The 19,522-nt window shown below is 37.1% G+C and overlaps 1 protein-coding gene across 2 annotated transcripts in view; it reads right to left on the minus strand.

Moving 5' to 3' along the window:
• The window catches only part of LOC134663597 (NT-3 growth factor receptor-like), a 64,255-nt gene continuing 44,733 nt past the window's right edge, over positions 1-19,522 (minus strand). The window contains exons 2-9 of one of the 2 annotated variants that reach the window (XM_063520011.1): positions 6,784-6,862; positions 5,097-5,189; positions 4,578-4,727; positions 4,222-4,319; positions 2,696-2,908; positions 2,343-2,511; positions 2,050-2,208; positions 1-1,938 (exon numbers count right to left, since the gene is read on the minus strand). In XM_063520011.1, the coding sequence (XP_063376081.1) occupies positions 1,178-1,938; positions 2,050-2,208; positions 2,343-2,511; positions 2,696-2,908; positions 4,222-4,319; positions 4,578-4,727; positions 5,097-5,189; positions 6,784-6,862 (1,722 nt within the window). In that variant the 3' untranslated portion in view covers positions 1-1,177. Of the gene's footprint in view, positions 1,939-2,049; positions 2,209-2,342; positions 2,566-2,695; positions 2,909-4,221; positions 4,320-4,577; positions 4,728-5,096; positions 5,190-6,783; positions 6,863-19,522 lie in introns of both variants that reach the window. The other variant, XM_063520010.1, reaches the window with a different exon arrangement.

Here is a 19,522-nt window from a genome sequence, read left to right on the forward strand (position 1 = left end):
AAGGATTATTTTTTGCTAAATAACATAGTGTCTGAAACTAAAGGAAGACCATGAATTTTAACATTTGATGTGAAATTTAGCGAAATAATCAAAAGAGAGCGGCTTTGTATTCAACAGAATGACAATCATTTTGAGCATTTGATAAATTAAATTGGTTAATTTGAATTAAAAATGTTAAAATTCATGGGTTTCTTTTTATTACCGACACTATGTTATTTAGCAAAAAATAATCCTTATGATGAAGCCTTTCGATCGGTATGAAAAAGCTACAGGGTGTTTTTTTTTCCGTGTAGCGGGTTCGATTCCCGGTTCAACCATGTAATTATTTAAAAATCTATGAATGCAGTTTAAATTGTTTTTTAAATTAAAATGAAGTCTTCTTTCAGCAAAATATGCTATCTATGATATTTAAGGTACTTTCCCTCCATGTGGCATCGCCGTGGGACGCCCTGTATATTTTTCATATAACTATGCAGTTACGTATAGGTATACTACAGCATTTTTATCATCATTATTTTTAAATAATGACTGTACTCGCCAATTACATATAAAATCTACGAGTGACTTTTTTAAACAGTTTTTTTTTTCTATATATTTGACAAATAAGAATATCTCTAGCCGTAATTATGGTTACTTAAAAATGTGCAGAATGTAGATTGTATATGTTATTGGTCAGTTATGTAGATATGGCACAACACTTAAGAATTCTATTCATATAATTTAAAGTCTTAGCCTCAATCGATACAATTATTTCCGAAATTTCGAGTTTTTCGGGTAATTCGTCAATGTGTAATGTACTAATGTCTCTTAGTCTCACCACGGCAAGTCCTCATTAGATCACATATACCTCGCGATTCCCGATACATATTCCCAAAAATACGGAACCTTATTTAACACCGTTTGTTTTATACTTAATTATTATGAACAATTTGGCTACAAATTATTATGGAAATATCACACTATAGGTACTTATAATTGAGTATTATTCCATCGAGTCTCCTAGACGTCAATTGTCTCACTCTATTCCGTTTTAACATTCGAAATGAGCGACGCTGGCTTGGGGCAGAAATGAGAAGGTGAGAGCGGATACGGCGGGCGGCGAGGTGCGCGGCACGTACTGTGACGCGGGCGCCGAGGGGCGGGGTTCCGCCGGGCTCGCGGCGGCCGCCGCGCCTCGTCACGTGTACTCGTCGTCCTCGTCCTCCTCCTCGCTCGACTCGGGGTCGGGAATCGTAGCCAAGTAGTCCACTGGCGGCTGCGGCGCGGGGATCAAGTATCCGGCAGAGTCCTGCGGAGGCGGTGGCGGTCGCGGCAGCCGTATCTGTGTTGCTCCACCTGCCGACGCAGCTATCTCCAATTTTCTACAGATCTCTTCGAATCCTATCCTATCCCGCGGATCCGTCCTCCAGCATCCGCGCATCAGTTCGCACGCGAAACGTGGACAATTCTCCGGTGGCACTAGAACAATACCTTGGAGAATAAGTTTTGAGGCATCGAAATTAGTATGTCCGTAGAACGGTTGTTTGCCGCGGCTGTATATCTCCCAGAGGACTACGCCGTAGGACCACACGTCTGACTCGTGGGTAAACCTGGCATAGACTATGCTCTCGGGGGACATCCATCGCACTGGCATGGGCCGCTCGCCACCCATTTTATAGTAGTCACAGGTGTATACGTCGCGTGACATTCCGAAATCGGCGATTTTGACAGTGAGATTAGCTCCAACGAGGCAGTTTCTGGCGGCGAGATCACGATGTACGAAACGGCGGGAAGCCAGGTACTCCATGCCGCGAGCTACTTGTAACGCCACGTGCAGCAGAGCGGCGTCGTCCAGCGTGGGGCCGGCGCGCCCGCCGCCGCGGCAGCCGCGCAGCACGCCGGCCAAGTCTCCCCATTCCATGTACTCGAACACCATCCAAGGGCTTGCGTCGGTGTCTTCTGTAAACGAAATATTTACAGTTCAAATGTCTGATGTTTTGATCTCCTTTCAAATATTTCTTAAGTAGTAATATTAAATTTGGGAGCCATATTATATATTCAACTACATACCTCTGTGTACCACTCCAATTAGGCTTAAAATATTCGAATGTCGGAATGCAGACATAATAGAAACTTCTCTCACAAAGTCCTCTTCCGCGCTACGACCAGCGCTCTTTTTGAGAACCTTAATTGCGACCACCTGTTCGTCATTTTCCAGACGCAGCAACCCTGTGAAGGTATAAATAGAATGTTATCTCTTTGTTGTTATAACACCAGTGAATCGTTTCAAAAGAGAAAATAATGTTGATCATAAGGGAATATTCTAATTTAAATTGTTTTAGAGCCGATGTCTATAACCTTACCTTTATGAACTTTTCCGAAGCATCCTTCGCCGACTTCTTCGAGGAAGGTTAAAGCGTTCCTGTCCAAAAGCGGAACTTGGTCATCCGTTACGTCGGTGGTGACAGCCGGGAGCGCCGCGGGCGTCGCCGGCGCCGGGGCCGCCGCTGCGCCTGCGCCGCACACTCCGTACTGCGGGTTCGTTATATACCGTTCAGCAAGCAGAGGTTCTCCTGGTCGCACACGCTACAATAACGGAACAAATCGTAGTTTATGTAGCTGTACAACAGGAAATAAGCTCAAGCAAATTATCCAGGAAATGCAAACAAATAAACATGCAATCTTTGAAGGGCGTTTCTTATCAAACGTTTCTTACCGGTTGGCCTTTTCCTGCTACAACACATATCCGTCTTCTGAGGTAGCATATGACCACCAGAGCGAACACTATGACTAGCATGAGAGCCCCCACGATAGCGCTGGCAGCTAGCAGAGCTGAATTGTTGCTAACGGTTCCACTGTACACCCCTGTTTCGGTACCCGCTGTTCCCACAGAATCCGGCAGTACGTCACTGATCAATGAGTTGGGTACCTGTAGAAAAAAATAGGTTTTGTGTAAAATGTATTTTTATTACAGCATCATATTTAGTTTTATTGTCTCGCTGTTTGGAATCAAAACTTGCAATTTCGGCAACTTTTCGGATTTTGTACCTAACATTTCCGCTGCAAAAATACTCTTGTTTGCTTGTATATTGTTTCTATTTAAATTTTTGCTGTAACTTCGTAAGGCCCACCATACAAAAATTCCCTATTTTAAATTTGAACCTTGTTGTTTAGGAGATTAGGGTGACTATCGTTTGTTTTAGAAAACAATGAAACAAAAGAAATGCTACCTTATATAGTTTCTGAAAGGTTTAAATTAGATTGAAACAGAGTGTTATAATGCACATTGGGCCATACGAGGGCCTTACTTAGCGCGGAACTCTCCACTACACGTGGTTGGACTTGGAACAGTTTTTGTATGCAGAAAGAAATTTACCAAGCGAGACTGACGAAGTCTAAATCTAAATCAATGATTTTCCGTGGGTTTAGGTACGTACTGATTTCTTATGGGCAATTTTAAACTCGTGTCATTATTAGACCACTATTTCAATAATGTCCCAGAGTAAGTTACCCACGCTAATATGAAACTACATTACAGTCATTATTAACTCTAAGACAATTAATGCACTTGTACTGGACTAATTTGACGCCTACACTATCCGTAATTGATCGCTTTGACATCACTCCCAATTCGGATTACGTGAAAACATTATCGCCCGACCTATCTATGAATATTTATCAGTTGTGATGGAAAAACAAACTCTTCTGAAATAAAAGCACCCATAGCGGTTCCAGCGCACACACAAAATCAATACTATCTACCTTTGTTTGATTTATCAGATTTGGTAGGCAAATAAGACTTATTTATATCACAAAGTCCGTGATTAATTACTAGTCTATGAATACTAATATTAATAAAATATAAAGCAGCTGACGTAGTAGTTTCGGATCAAATAATATGGTGTCTATTAAGTAGGTGTAGGTTGTGAGGAAGTTCGTCATTGAACTAAAATTAACTTCATAAATATAGAAATAAAAATTTTGTCAGCACTCTTGGTAATATTATTAATAAGTAAGTATCTACCTAATATATAGTAGTTTAGACGAGATACCAAGATCGTCACATACGCGTCAATTTTACGATCGTCAACAGTATACTGTAGGTCGGTAAATTAAGCAATTTACCCACTTGTAAACTAACTTTCACTCTTCATCTGCTAAAACGCAACTTATAGACATATTTATTGTTTTAGCAGTAGTAACAACTAGAGGAAACGTAATAAAGATAGATGATCGACTCACCTCTCCCGTAGGCGAGAGGGTGAACCTCGCGCCGTCTGAGTTGTTCCGAGTGCTGCTTGGAGGCTGGACGTTCAGGACTGGCTTCAGAACTACTGGCACTGTAAATTATAATTAGAATACTCGTTTACTGTTGTCATTTCCCTTTTAAAGTTTCTTACTTAATGATAAAGCAGTTAAACACTGCAATCAAAGGCATATAACTTATATCGAGAACTTGAATTCTCGGATGGCCCCATTTCAACTCCGAAAAGTGTATAGGTAGATAGCATTTGAGTAGTTGACGAAAAGTTGAAAATCAAACCCGCACCCAAAACCCCGATGTATGGTCATACATAAATACGTCTGCACGTAGGTACCTGTGTTCCTTGGACATTTGAAGTCTTTACTAGGCGGTTCACCTCCATTAACACATAAGCAATAATGCAGTGTTGTGCCATTGGTTTTAGGTACAGGCACACAAGCTTCTTCATTAGCACAAGAATGCCTCTCACATTTACCCTGTTTGCCTGAAAAAAAAAAACACCAGTTGAATGTAAAAATCTCACGATGAATCTAAAACATCTTACTTTCTAAATGAAGCCGTTGGTTGGTTATGTCAAAGGAATAACACTTAGAAAAACCATTCTCCTTTTTTGCTAGTTGGGAAAAATTATAGGGACATTCTTACACAAATTGACTAAGTCCCTCGGTAAGCTCAAGAAGGCTTGTGTTGTGGGTACTCAGATAACGATATATATTTATATAATATCCATGACTCAGGAACAAACATCTGTGCCTATCACACACATAAATGCCCTTACCGGGATTTAAACCCAGGACCATCGGCTTCGCAGGCAGGGTTACTACCTATAAAAATAAGTAAGGTGAAAACTTACTTTTAACGCAGTAGTGTTGATCTGGACTATCTTTGACAGGCACGCAGACCTTCTCCTCTTCGCATGAGTGAGGCCCACATCTTCCAGGTATGCCTAAAAACATAAATATTAATGTTAATTTGCAAGATCTCTGGGTAAATTGAGTAGCAACATTTAATTATTTCGTTGGATAACCAAAAGGACAATTATTAGAACTATGCTCGGACGTTCCCTTCGAAATCTATTTGAGAATAAGGAGACCTGCAAGTCAAGACATAGCTTGTAGTGTACCCTCTTAAGTGGGGGGGCAATCGTGGGGTAAAATTCTCTTAGAACCTATGGCGACCAAGGGCGCTGACGCAGAAAGTTTCCTCGTACTAGAAAACGCTGCGTAAGATTGGAATAAATGTGGGAAGCGCATAAGCGTCGTGGATCTCCACAAGGAGGATCTCTCGCAAGGATCTCCTTGGAACGTAACCCACGTTCAGCAAAGGACGTCCGGCTGATATTTTGCTGATATTGTTAGAGAGATCGCGTTTGCATTTGGGCTTGTGTACATATCACGTGAGGTTCGATAGGGGGAGAGGGGATCACGAAAAAATCACGATAGATCACGTTAGGGGAGGGGAGTAGGAAACTAAGGAAACCTAACGTGTATTTTTCTACAGTGAACGAAACTAAAAAAAAAATTACCACATGGATAGAGGCTTTTTCTCGGTTTCGTTAACCATAAATCTTCACTCTGTATAGTACTAATAGTTATTCTGTAACTCTGTACTTAAAAATAGTGTATTTAACGAAAATAGAAAAATATACAAGATTTTCTATATACAATACTATTTATCTTCAAATTAGGACGAATGAAAAAAATTCCAAAAAAATCTCGTGGGGTTGTGTGGGAGGAGGGGGGGACGGGTAGCCAAAAACTTCACCAAATATTACCAAGGGGGGATAGAAAAATAACCGAAAACACCTCGCGTGATTTGTGCATTCAAAATTTGAGCTCGCTTGAGGTTTGTGTCATATATGTTAGGTCAGCAGATAGCGAGCAATTTGCTAAGCTGTTTCAAGTTCAGTTGGCACGGCCTATCGATAGCTCTAAATTGTTTTGCGTCGTTGGAACTAGAACGCTAGAAACGTTTGCGTCATTCATTTTAGGGTAGGCGTGAAGCGAATGGAAATTTCAGAAGAAACACTAAAATGTCTTTAGTTGAGACACAAACTTAGGAAACAGAAACACGTTAGTGAGAACAAGTGCCTATGTAGGGGCCTAGCTATTAGGTGACTATTGTTTTTATTATTAAAGCCCGCTATATACAAACAGCAACGATTTAGTATTACTATTATTGTGCAGTTTGCGCAGTTTTACCGCACGTGTCTATGGCAAATCGTTGCGGATTATATTGTGGTCGTCTGATCGTTGCGATTTATCGTTATTATAAACTACTTATGTTGGTTTTTGGTAAGGACCGATACCTACAGACGGACTGAAACCCAATTGTAACTTGTATGGGAACTGCGCGCCGACTGCACGCTAACTGCAATGTCGGCGTGCAGTTCTCATACAAGTTGCATTCTTAAACACTTAGATATTTCGTCAACATGTTGTCTCTGCTTCGAGACAAGATTTTATGATGATGAAGTAGGTACCAACACTAATATACCGTGTAGTTTTCCATTAATTCAACCCTTTAAATCAGTAACTTACGAGGAGCTGCATGTGTTGCCTGGTCTACTGGTACGTGTTCATTAGGTGCACCATCTAGCCTTTCACTTCTCCTTAACACCTGAAAAAAAGATTGACTCTATTATAATATCTCTTGTTTGTTCCAAAAATCTGTTGTGATTCGGAGGTTGACTGCTATGTGTTGTTGGCCATTATATTGTGCCGTGTCTAGTAGTTATAGTTACTTAGGGTATCAACTATTCTTTACCCCCAATGAAATTTTAAGCAATGAAAATGGACACAGCTTATGTGAAATATCTTGCAAAACGTATCCATAATATTTGGTCCTTTTGTTTACACATTTATTACGTTTGCGATAAAAAATCACAAATAGACTTCCATGCCGAGACCTCATTACCGAGAAAAACAACATTGCTGTGCGAAATCCTATCAAAGCACGTCATTAGAATGTAGGGCCATTATTGCAGACTACCCGTTGTCCATAATAAGCGAGCATCGGGCAATTAAACTTCGTTTAGAGACGATTTAAATACGCTTTCATATTAATTGTCACGCCCAGAGCCTTCTAATCTGTTCACTGAGTGGTAATGATTTGCTTTAAATAAACGTTAATTAAGTACATTTTTTCTTTTATATCTGATCAACTGTTAATTCTCCCGATGACAAGTAATTCCAAGGCTAAAGATGGTCAATTGTGGCATAGGGGTAAGTGTGGCTTTCACATCGGGCAATTAAACTTCGTTTAGAGACGATTTAAATACGCTTTCATATTAATTGTCACGCCCAGAGCCTTGTAATTCGTTCACTGTGTGGTAATGATTTGCTTTAAATAAACGTTAATTAAGTACATTTTTTCTTTATAACTGACCAACTGATCAAGTACCGTTTCCCCGTGACAAGTAGTGACAAGGCTATAGATGGTCAATACGGATAAGTGTGGCATAATAGGGGTAAGTGGGGCCTTCACATTGGGGTATGTTTACACATTGATTAGTGTTTATTGCGAGTTCATACATTTGCTACTCGCGTTTTTAATGTAGCAATGTGAAGTCCAACCACAAAAACTATACAGGTAGCTGCATTTTCGAAGAAACGCCTACTGGAAAACTTTAAAAAAATACTTTATACGAAATATGGAAGTGTCACGGACTAATTACGATAAGATACGAATTCGTGTAGTTTGGAACGCTTGTCTGACACACTAATACACCGATACTGATACAAATTTTCGAGTAATATATAACTAGCATATACGCCTCAGCCCTCAAAGACCAAAGAAAAAATCTTGCACGTACCATTGTTGCGTAACTTATAATTTCGTGGGAATCCTCACCTACTTAAACTTACCTTACCTACTTAAGGTATAGTAATAAATCTATCCAAGGACAGAGTACCGTTTTATTCCGTGCAAGATTGATTCACATTCCCATCGTGACTGGACGTTCATCAAACGGTGGTGTGTGGAATGACTAACTTACGACTACCATAAGATACGAACCTTTTTAATTTAAGTCTGAACAAACGATTAACGTTGCGTTTCTTAACGTTTCAATTAAATTTGACCCGTGTCAAGGCGTTTTGGCGTGAATGTTATTAGTTTAGGTAATACATATTTGTTAAATGCCTTATACGGCGTTAACTGAAACGCCTACCTACCAAATGATCCTACATTTACCGTTTAGGTAACGTTCTACAGGTAGAGGAAGATAAGAGTATTAACACCACAAGACCTTACAAATAGAATATGCAAATTATGCAATGCTTATACGCAAAACAACGGGCGTTACGTCGCGCACCACGAAAAATGGCAATAACTAAGTAGGTACGTCTATACTTCTTCTCTTCGTGGTCGTGACCTCATGTCTGAGGGACGTGACTCCTATGGGTTATTCTTCCTACCACTGCTCTCCAGGCCTCTCGATCTTCGGCCATCTGCATTGTTGCCTGGACAACAACGTCTACGTCTACGTGGACGTTGGACGTCTATACAAGCGCGCTTAATTTCGAGTCAGGTCAAGTCTGGCAGGTCGTTACAAATTTGATCCGTTAGGGGTATCGTACAAATTTTCCCTTTTTTGTTTTACTTAAACGCCAATTAAAATGCGGCTGTTACGAGCACTTTATTACTTTAGCGAACCGTTTTAATTTAGGCAAATCTGTTTTGTATTTTGAGCCGAGAGTGGCTCATGATTTACCGATCTTTTGCACTTAGATTAGGAGTATCGCTGCCAGAGTGTAGTCTATTACAAGCTCACCATTATATAATTAATCGAATAAAAATAAGGCGATTAGACGGTGCTCCCTTATCTCAGGAACGTACGAGATGCGCGCGAGCGTGGAGTTATTTTGGCCACCTTATCGTGAGTGGCCGTGCACTCTACAGTGGCCCGGGGCTACGATAAATCAATAATATCAATAAGTGAATTATGTTTATTTACGTTAATAATAACGTAAAGTTCTATGCGATCACGCTGCGCAATCACAGACTTAACTACCACCTATGATGTGAGTAATGGCTGGCTACGATGATGTATCTTTCATAGACAAAGTTGAAGACTTTTTGCTGAGTTTCTTGTTTTCTGCTATAACTATAAGGAAAAACACACCCCGTGTGAATGATTTGTGATTGTTTGAATGCCACAAATAACATGTCTGGTGATAGTCTTGGGACCTCCTTAACTTTCTATGCTGTTCGAAGTAATTTGACCCTGTTTAGGGCACACTTTTGTTTATAATATTATATGGCAAATTTGACCACCCTGTAACAATTTTAAAACTTTAAATACCTAGGTAATGTGGCTTGATTATTTTTTATCTGGTCCGTTAGTGGCAACCTAATGCCGTTCGGTTCTTTCCAGCATAATGCAAAAAATATGTCAATATAACATCCTGATCTTGACTGAATACTAAACTAAGTTCAAAATATGCTTAGAAAGTAAACACACTAGGTAAGCTTTTAGTAACAATATACCTACTCTTGCTTATTAATCTTGTAATGCGTCTTACCTTGTTTGTTACCTTATTAATTCGCTGTTATAAGATCGTTCGTAGATACTGAAGCCAACTACCTGTATTAAATAAGTACCTAGCCAAACATTGTCTAATAAAATATTTTATATATTATATTTAAATAAAAACCTTTTCACCTCAGTTCGTATCTTTGTTCGTATCTTCGTAGGCGTGTTATAAAAGCACGAAGAATTTGCGAAACCACGTAGGTATATAAACATAGGTAATGAATTTGTTCCACAAGACTAAGTACCTATCCATTGCACTGGGCGCTGGTCGTCTTTTTACAATTTCATGGAAAACTTTTCACGTTTCAGCTTTTTCCACTACACTGGAGATTTATTGTTAAATGCTTTCGACGTAGGAAAATTTGATATTCTTACATATTTGTATATCTAAGATCTTCGTAGCTATAATACTATATATATGTATATACCTAATAGTCATATATAGGTATTTTTCTCTACAGACAGTCAGACAGCAATATAATCTCAAAAGTGCCAAACTAATAAAAAGTAGGTGGTTCTAAATTCAACTGGAAACTTGGAATTAGTTAAATTTTTAACGGTTTTTGGTTATGGTTTTGATTTTGATCACATTAATATGTTATAAAAAAACAGAAACCCTAAATAAATCATTGTTTGTTTTAATGCCAGGTAAATATTATTTTTAAAATAAAGGTTTGGTAGTACATACTTATATACAGTCCATTTCTTAACAAGTAAGTAACTCGATTGTTTGATGATTGGTAGGTAGTACTTACATAGTAATTTATTTATGGATTAGTAACGCTTGATAATCTTGTCTGTTTCCGAAATACGCGCATAGTAGCAGAGACGTGATTCAATTATCAAATGTTTGTCCAATTATGCATACACCCGAAGTGGATGCATCTACACGTGTAGTAACACGCTTAGAGTATCCATCGAATGTGCATTTAAAAACCCATCCAATTATACACCTAATTCTTAGGCAGTAAAGTGTTTGTTCGAACTAGTTTTCAAATGCACATAATACGACGGATACATACATGCGGCAGTGTAGTCGTGCCATAGACCAGAAATTAAACAACGTGGCTAGTGGCTACTGTTTCCAGTTGTGTATTTATTGTAAATTGGCAAATGGCAAAAGTAGAAATAGCACAAGTTGTAGGCAATTGTAAACACCGAAATTAGTTACATGAGTCACACGTAGGGAATGCAATCCCGCATGAGGAACTCAATCCCGGTATTCCGCGGGATTGCCATTTTAAGTCCCGCGGGATCCCGGTATTTGCGGGATCCCGCAAGTTAGTATACAATTTTACGAATTAGTACTAAATTTGAAGGTTGAAAACAAAAAGTAAACTAAAATTAGAAATAGTACATTTTGTATTAAAAGAATACGGTATAATGACAGTAATCAAGAATTTAAGAACGTGTGTAAAGGCTTAATTAACGCGATTTCGTAAGTCCTGTACCACTCGTGGCACACACAATGTTTTTCATCACACCTGTGAGGAAAAAAGAGGGAAAACAATAAAAAATCTGCCTAATTTCGGACGTACCTACATAACAATATTCCCTGGGTACAAATTTAAGATTTACGGACCGCGTCGCCTACGTAAAATAACACCTTTTACGAGCAAGTGTGATGAAATAAATAGACAAATTCGGGTAAAATGCTCTTCCGTGTCATTACTCCTTTCCTCCATAGATGCATTTAGGCTCCGTGAAGAATTTTCGCCAGTAGGCACGTGCCCGAGCCTGTGTTCCTTGTAGTAACACGTAAGAACCACGTCGCTCTTCGATCCCGCAAATCCCGCGGGATCCCGCTTAATTTACGAGCGGGATTAATCCCGCAAATTGCATGCGGGATCCCGGTATTTCGGGATCCTGGTATCCCGGTATTGCATTCCCTAGTCACACGGTTACAGGTGTTTAGAATTTGTTATCGAAATTTAGATGTACATATGTACTAGTAGTTTGCAAATTTTTTCAATAGATTTACCGCTGCTGTACCGTTTACCGTACCGCGTCGCGACCGGTAGTGATATTTTATAAGTAGACAATACTTCCAAGCTCCAAGCCCATCTAGCAACACATACAATTTTAGAAATTGTTTAAATTAAAAACATTTCATATTCTAGGCAGAAATTAGAATCCTCCCTTTCTATTGTAGACGCAACGAGATTTTTACCATTCCTTTTTTGTAAGGTCAAACCGTCAAAATTGAATTATAAATTGCTCCTCCGTCCGCATTTTCGTATTCATAATACGCGCGGTAGGTACCTAGATCATCATAATAAAAGTGAAATCTCCGCTTTTATTCAACTAAATACACGTCTTTTGCTAAACATTCCACGTAAATTAAACAACCTTGGCCTTATCCGCTAAGCCTAATTCCACAGGATATGACTTAGAGATCCAATTCACACCTAATAGATATCTTACTCTATCTAACGTAAAAGTGACATTGGTTGCCCGAATTGCGCTGCAAAAGAGAACTTGTTGATATCTAAACTATAACGTATCTAGAATGGATTTGCGCTGCAAAAGAGAACTTGTTGATATCTAAACTATAACGTATCTAAAATGGATCTAGTACGTGTCGTCTCTTGTGAATATTTTGATGTTTGAATACGGCAGATTGCCATTAACTGTGCATGTCTATCGAACGCAAGGAGGTGGTCAACAATGTAATGGCTACCGATCGTAAACCGTAAATATCGTTATAAAGTAACATTAAGCCACACGATAATGTGGATTTACGATCAAATATTGTTGTGTGTTAAACATAGAGTTTCTCAAATACACTCCGCATTATAACGCCCATAGGACCAGCGGTCAAGCTACATAAGTATCTTCAGATCCGTTTGCTAATGAAATTACAATTATAAATTATTGAAATAAATAAAAAACAGAAAAAATACGCATTTTTACCTATGCTGTGTCAATAAGTATATGTGTGTATATGTATATATACACACATATACGTATGTGTGTATATGTGCGTATATGTGTGTGTATATGTGTGTGTTTGTAATATGGGCCTTGTTGCCTGAATTAAATTTCTAAATAAATAAATACGTCTGCTGATTCAATTGCCGTTAAGTAGTGTAGCTATCTTATGGAAAAGGTGCTCTACCAAGGCGTAAATACCTATTAAGAATAAATATTTTGGAAATATTCGCCGCATACAGGTAGTCTTGGTAGTTCAGTTGTTATAGCCATACCCAAGACATCCCGAAGTTGTGAGTGAGAAGTGTGCGAGTCTCGCCTGAGAATTATTTTAAAAATTAGCCCTACGTTGCGAGCTCTGGCTCACTAAGCACTCAGTACTGACTAGCTAGGTACTTAACCTAGCTAGTCAGTTACATCTCATACTATTTTGTACGGATATGATTTATATTTTTTTTTATAATTTACACTCATATTTCTAGGTGCAATATAAATTTTGCGGTCGCACTTTCATACTGCGTGTCATTGTGTGATGGCTACTAGTCGGATTGTATACTCTTTCTAGTGGTGATTTGGTGAAGTGATCTGCGGTGTAACAATATCCGTCTTCTTAGATCGAGATTATTGCACAATCAGTGAGCATTGGGCATTCATCTAACGGCACTGTTTGTTAACGAGCCACGGCATTGTGGTCGAAGTGAAATGTGATCGATCCCTATCAGAAGCGATGCTGCTCTATCTATATCAGTAGAGACTAGTTAATAGTAAAGACTGATAGTTTGTAAATAAAAATGCATTCATCGAATTTTGATACTCCTGTAATGACTAATGATACTTACACTTATACTTGATACTTGTTCAACTTATGTAATTGCTTAATGTGGATCGTGCAACATGTTTCGCGCTCTGGCCAGTTGTATATGCGAACGGGTCTCAGTAGTCTTACGGCGCGATTCGGGAAATGAATTAGAGATCCACTAGATATGAAATAGTAAATATATGTGACGTTCCATAGTAAAAGGTACCATTTCCCCGGCTGAATATTGGAGCGGCGTTAATAATAGCGTAAGCGCCAGCTGCCATAAGGTACCTTTTGCCGTGGAACGTCACATATCTTTACTATTTCATATCTAGTGCATCTCTTAATTTATTTCCCGAATTGCGCCGTTAGGGCTTGATAATGGGGACCGAATTAAGTTCTCCGAAAGGTGTCATGCACATGTATTAAACAATCTTTTAAATTAAATGAACATATATTGTATGGAGGTAAACATCAGTCTACTATATCTATCGTCTATGGTTTTAATTTGGAGCTAGCTTCTTGCCGGAAGTTGTGGGCAGCAGAAGAGGTGGTGTTGATTACGTCTAATGTTGACGATAATTAAACTAATTTCTGTGAAATAGCCTTAATTTATCATAGTTCTGTACTGCCAACTATGTATGACGATTAAGTAATATAATTTATAGTCTAACTCCCTTATTCATAAACGTTTACTAAAGTTGACAAGCCGATAATAATCGTTTGTCCCTTTCCGACGTATTGGTATGATGGAAAGGGACAAACGATTATTATCGGCTTGTCAACTTTAGTAAGCGTTTATGAATAAGGGGGTAAATCTTGTGTTATGTAGTGAATGTAGCGATCGTTGGCTAGATAGCTAGTGAGAAGGGTGATGATATCAGTCTGATTATGCCTAGCTGGAAAATGATAAAAATCTACTTACAACTACTCCGTAAAATGCTTAGGTAGGTAAGTAGGTAATGCTTAGGTAATGCATAATGGAAAAATATAGATTTTATAACTTACTAAATCAATGGCTTAAACACAAAATTAGGTACGGTCACCTGCAATAATATGTTACTCTTCAATGGCCGCAAAAATATGTGACAGGCTCTTAATGGCTCTACAAATAAGATCGTGTCAGATATTTTTGAGGCCTTCGTTGTGTAACATATTATTGCAGGTGACTGTACATGACATTCAATCGTAAATATATCTAACGGTCAATAAATACTGAACTTGGTAGAAGAAGTAGGTTTCAAATGATAAATAAGATTTCTTAGAAAAAGTAATACTCTCAAAATAGCTTATAAAATATCTTTTTAATGTATCTCATACATGAACGACTTGCCGTAAAAATATATTTTTTAATATATCTCATAAATGCTCTTTTTGCACCGTATTATTTATTAAAGCTAGAATAGTTGTGAATTATTATCTATTCAATCAAATTTAACATAAGTAGTAAAAATAACACATTTTTTTCCATACATTACTTACAAGCCATAAGCTTGTTCCATGTTTATTGTTTACTTCCGTTCCGTTGTATTATAAATAAGTTTTTGGCAAAAATTTCATTTTTGGTACAAGCTTTTATCGCTGACTGTACTTTTCTTACGACAGACAACTAATACTCATCGCGACAATTCTAAAAACCCCTAACACAATTAGCTTGCGTTGTTTCATCACAGAGTTCCTATGGCCACCTCCTGTCTCCATCATCAGATCAGTTCGACAGTACCATATTATTGTATTGTCACCAGAACTACATACAGCTGCCAATTTTCATGACGCTACGATCCTTGGAAGATGGTTAAATTAGCTACCTTAGATTCCATAACATAGTTACATACAGGTCGAAAGTTCATGGCCACCTCCTGTCTCCATCATCAGATCAGTTCGACAGTACCATATTATTGTAATGTCATCAAAACTACATACAGCTGCCAATTTTCATGACGCTACGATCCTTGGAAGATGGTTAAATTAGTTACCTTAGATTCCATTACATAGTTAGTTACATACAGGTCGACCTAATAAAAGCTTCTTAAAAAAAAATACGTTTCTATGATAATGTAAGTAGGTACATAGTTAAATTTTTAAGGAAACCTAAGTCTCTAATGAATTACTCTCATTTATTTTACCAAAATTGTTTGTCTCTTGCCACCGAAAAGGTCCGACCGCTGGTACAGTCAGCCAAGAAATTGGTTTACCATTTTTCGACTCTATCAATCAGATAATAGAGTCGAAAAGTGGTAAAACACTTTCTTGGCTGACTATACGTTTCAAGGTTTATTTTGTCGCGATACATTTTTCTACACACGGCGGTGTCCGCGTTCCGTACGTGGATGAAAACCGCATTTTAGCAAATGAAAATAAAAGTTAACGACAAAGTTTTCTATGTTCGTGAGAAAATCCGAGAATGCTAAAATTATTCTTGTCTCCGGCAGTCCGTTTGTAAATCCGACCGTTTAGGAATATAAATTCTCGACGTTAATATGGCTTTTCTCAAACTTGGGACTTACGAATGAGTTAGACAGTTTTAAATTAAATCATGTAATTTACCTACTGAGAAAACTCCAAGATTCGTTAAGCGGAATACGTTATTTGTAATAGTTATTTAGAAATTTGTAATAGAACCCTGGTATTATGAAAGCAAAGCATCAATTTCTTTAAATTCAAACTCTGGCGTGATCAATGAACACGTTATTTTCTATTATCTGATCTGTGAATAGGACGTTTACCAATGGCGTTATCTAGATAGAACTTTAGCTTTTTTTACCCGTGCCGATAACATATTTTACTCTCTAAAATTTTACAAGGACAGCAAGTTAGTTATATGTAGAGCTTCAGTAAGTATTTGAAATCACAACACCAGTAACTATTAAAGATTTCTTGATTAAATCTAGGTTTTGTTTTCATATAGGTACTTACACAAATTACCTATGTATGAAATAAAAATAACAGAGTCGAGAGTGAAAAAAATAGTCTCAAACCACAATGCAATGCAACTGCATGTTTTCCGTCGATTTAATGTTTAAAATTTCTTCCACTTATTTGAAACAGTTCTTATAAATACAAATTTATTTTAAATATATCATACTTAAATAAGTAGGTACCTATATCATGTATTATCTTACTTTAAAAGTTAATTAATTTCTTAATGAATGTTGCAAGACAGTACCAGTATTACATTGTTCCTATTTATTATGTACCTACTCATGTTGAAATCCTCGTAGGTAGTGAAAACAATACGTGAAAGTCGTTTACAGTTTAATGGCTCAACACGACAGCTTGTTGCACGACAAGTCAATTTGAATCAGTGCTTCTGCTCATATAGACAAAGTAACGGCTAGCTACTGGAAATTTCGTACCTATATATTGCCAATACGATATAATGGGGTCCATATTGGGTCGCATAATAATTGATTGTCCTAATGTAATGTTAGGTATAAAACTCATTTCGCATAATTGTTATTGTGCTGGAAATATTAACATTTCTGAAAAATTATAATTTATAACACAAACCTAACCCACCCTATTCTACACAACCTATGCAAAATATTTTCGAAAATACTTTCTGTTTCAGCAGGAGATAAAATATGCGAAAAGAGATTTATGCGTAACATTACATTATGACAATCAATTATTATGCGATGAGATAGGATCCCGATATGATAAGTTTAGGGAGAGGGACATTAATATTTTTTTTTTCGGTAGACTAAAATGGCATTTCATACTATAAACATAAAATGACATTCCATTGTATGAAATGTCATTTTAGTCTACGGAAAGAAAAAATAGATTTTAGGTTGTCCGAGTATTTGGTTATGCTTCACGATAATGTTTTACATTTACCAACCAAATGTATTGACGAAGATGTATTTTTTTTGCAAGTGTAAGTTATATGCTTATTATTTAGCGAAAATTAGTGATTTTAGAAAAATATTTACCTACTGAATATCTGCACAATGGCGAACAGTACGAAAAATACCTGAAATAGAAACCCCCCATATTGGTTTTCATTTCATTTTCGATAGCAAATAAATCATGTTAAATTGTATTTTTTTCTGTTAAGTGGTTAAATACGAAGGCACGTTTTGGAGCATTTGTTGATTCCAAAATATTTTATTTTTATCATGGGTCTGATTTGATTGACTCTAACTAACTTTTTTCTGTTCGTAATATAATTTATTTCAATGTAGCCCAAGCCTTTGGTTCATCCGTGGGCTCGGTGCACCCACGTGACACGGGATTGATGCATTGCCGTTGAAACGATTGTCTAACAAGTTCTAGCCCGCGGATATTACCGCGCCTGAGGACGAAACAATACGAATTACCGAGACATTGTTAACAGCTTGCATCACCTAAGGTGCCGGGAATGTTACCGTGTAAATCATTCGGGCACAGGCTACACTAATTAATAATGATGTATTTATCTTTTAACTTCCTTTTTCTTCCCACGCGCCTCCCACTATGGACCTAGAATTTTTAGTAAGTTCTTAAGCCTTTATAAGGCAGAGGGAATATATTTCCCACATTTTCTTGAGCCACTACGGCGGTTATTTTAGTAGAACTACAATTCTGACTATGATTGATATGAACTTTTAAGCGAAAATTCTAAATCGTATCTATATGCTACAGATGAAAAATAAGTTAAAATAATTATTACGAGTACAGAGTACATTAGTAATAGATTAAGCATGAAATGAGACTATTTAAATTTATCCCATTCAGTCAGTTATTTTATGTGATTCAATTATATATTTTATATGTTTTTTGTAATTATAGATTTCACTGAGCTTAATGCATTATAGTATCTAAGTAATAAACCAGGTATTACTACCATGTTTATGAGAGTATATATTTAATATAAAAGAACCTAGGAAATTAACGCCGCATAATTACTTGATAGGATCGGTTTACTTTTGTTAGTTCCTACATTTCTGTAAACCCAGGGTAAAACTCAAAAAGGCTAGTCTCGTTTCTGTACCTATAGTGTTTAGATGCCTTAAAAATGTGTATATTCCTGAAACTTGTGATAAATATTTCATAACAATTTATGTATTACTTACTAACTATTGAGTTTGGTTATGTTAAATAAAAAACACGTAACTTCAGTTGTACGTTTATTTTCATACTGACATATATATTTATAAAAACAACCATGGTAACTAACCAGAATAATGTAAAGCAGGTTAGCGTACGTTAAATCCTACCTAATTCCAACACTCCCACTTAGGTAGGATATACGAGGGTCGCACTGAAATATTCGGGAATGGGACACTTAGAAATAACATAATAGAAAGAGGCATATAATTTATAAAAATGTAACTCTTTATAAAACTTTTAAGGTATATTTCATTTGGTTGTCATTTGTATTTAAGAATTACTGGCAATTTGAAAATTGTATGTCGAACATTATTTGAATTTTTGGCAAAGTGATTTTTCCGATCAAATTTTTAAACGGTTTTCAATATGCCCTCAGCGAACAAATAAAAGTTACAATGGGCTTCTGTTATTTTTTTATGAACTAGAGTTCATCGTACGCTCGTTTGCGGTTAAAATTAAATATGAAAGTCACTTTCATTTTATCCCATAGATGATCTTAAAGAAGCATGTCATTCCAAAGCGACGTCAAAAATTAAAATCGCATTTGTGCTGTTAATTAAAAAGACTGCCAAAAAAGTTGCATATCGGCAGATTTCGACATTCCTAAATATTCATATGACAACAGTAAAAAAATATTATATATATATATATATGTAAAAAAAACTTCAATTCCGTTGGCTACTCCACGAATTTCATACAAAACCACTAAGGCTCCAAAATCGCCATACAAAAAGGACTTTGGGATTATGAGCCGTGTGCATTACAGAATGATTACTTTCAAAAGAAAATTTATATGCGTGGTCAGTTTGAGATTAAGTATGCATTAAAATAAAGATTGACTGTCTAGATGCGACAGTATTCTCTATTCCCGACATTTTCAGTGCAACCCTCGTAGCAAAAACATAATAAAACAAAAACA

This window comes from Cydia fagiglandana, chromosome 4, assembly GCF_963556715.1.
Source record: "Cydia fagiglandana chromosome 4, ilCydFagi1.1, whole genome shotgun sequence".
NCBI classification, from domain to species: Eukaryota; Metazoa; Arthropoda; class Insecta; order Lepidoptera; family Tortricidae; genus Cydia; species Cydia fagiglandana.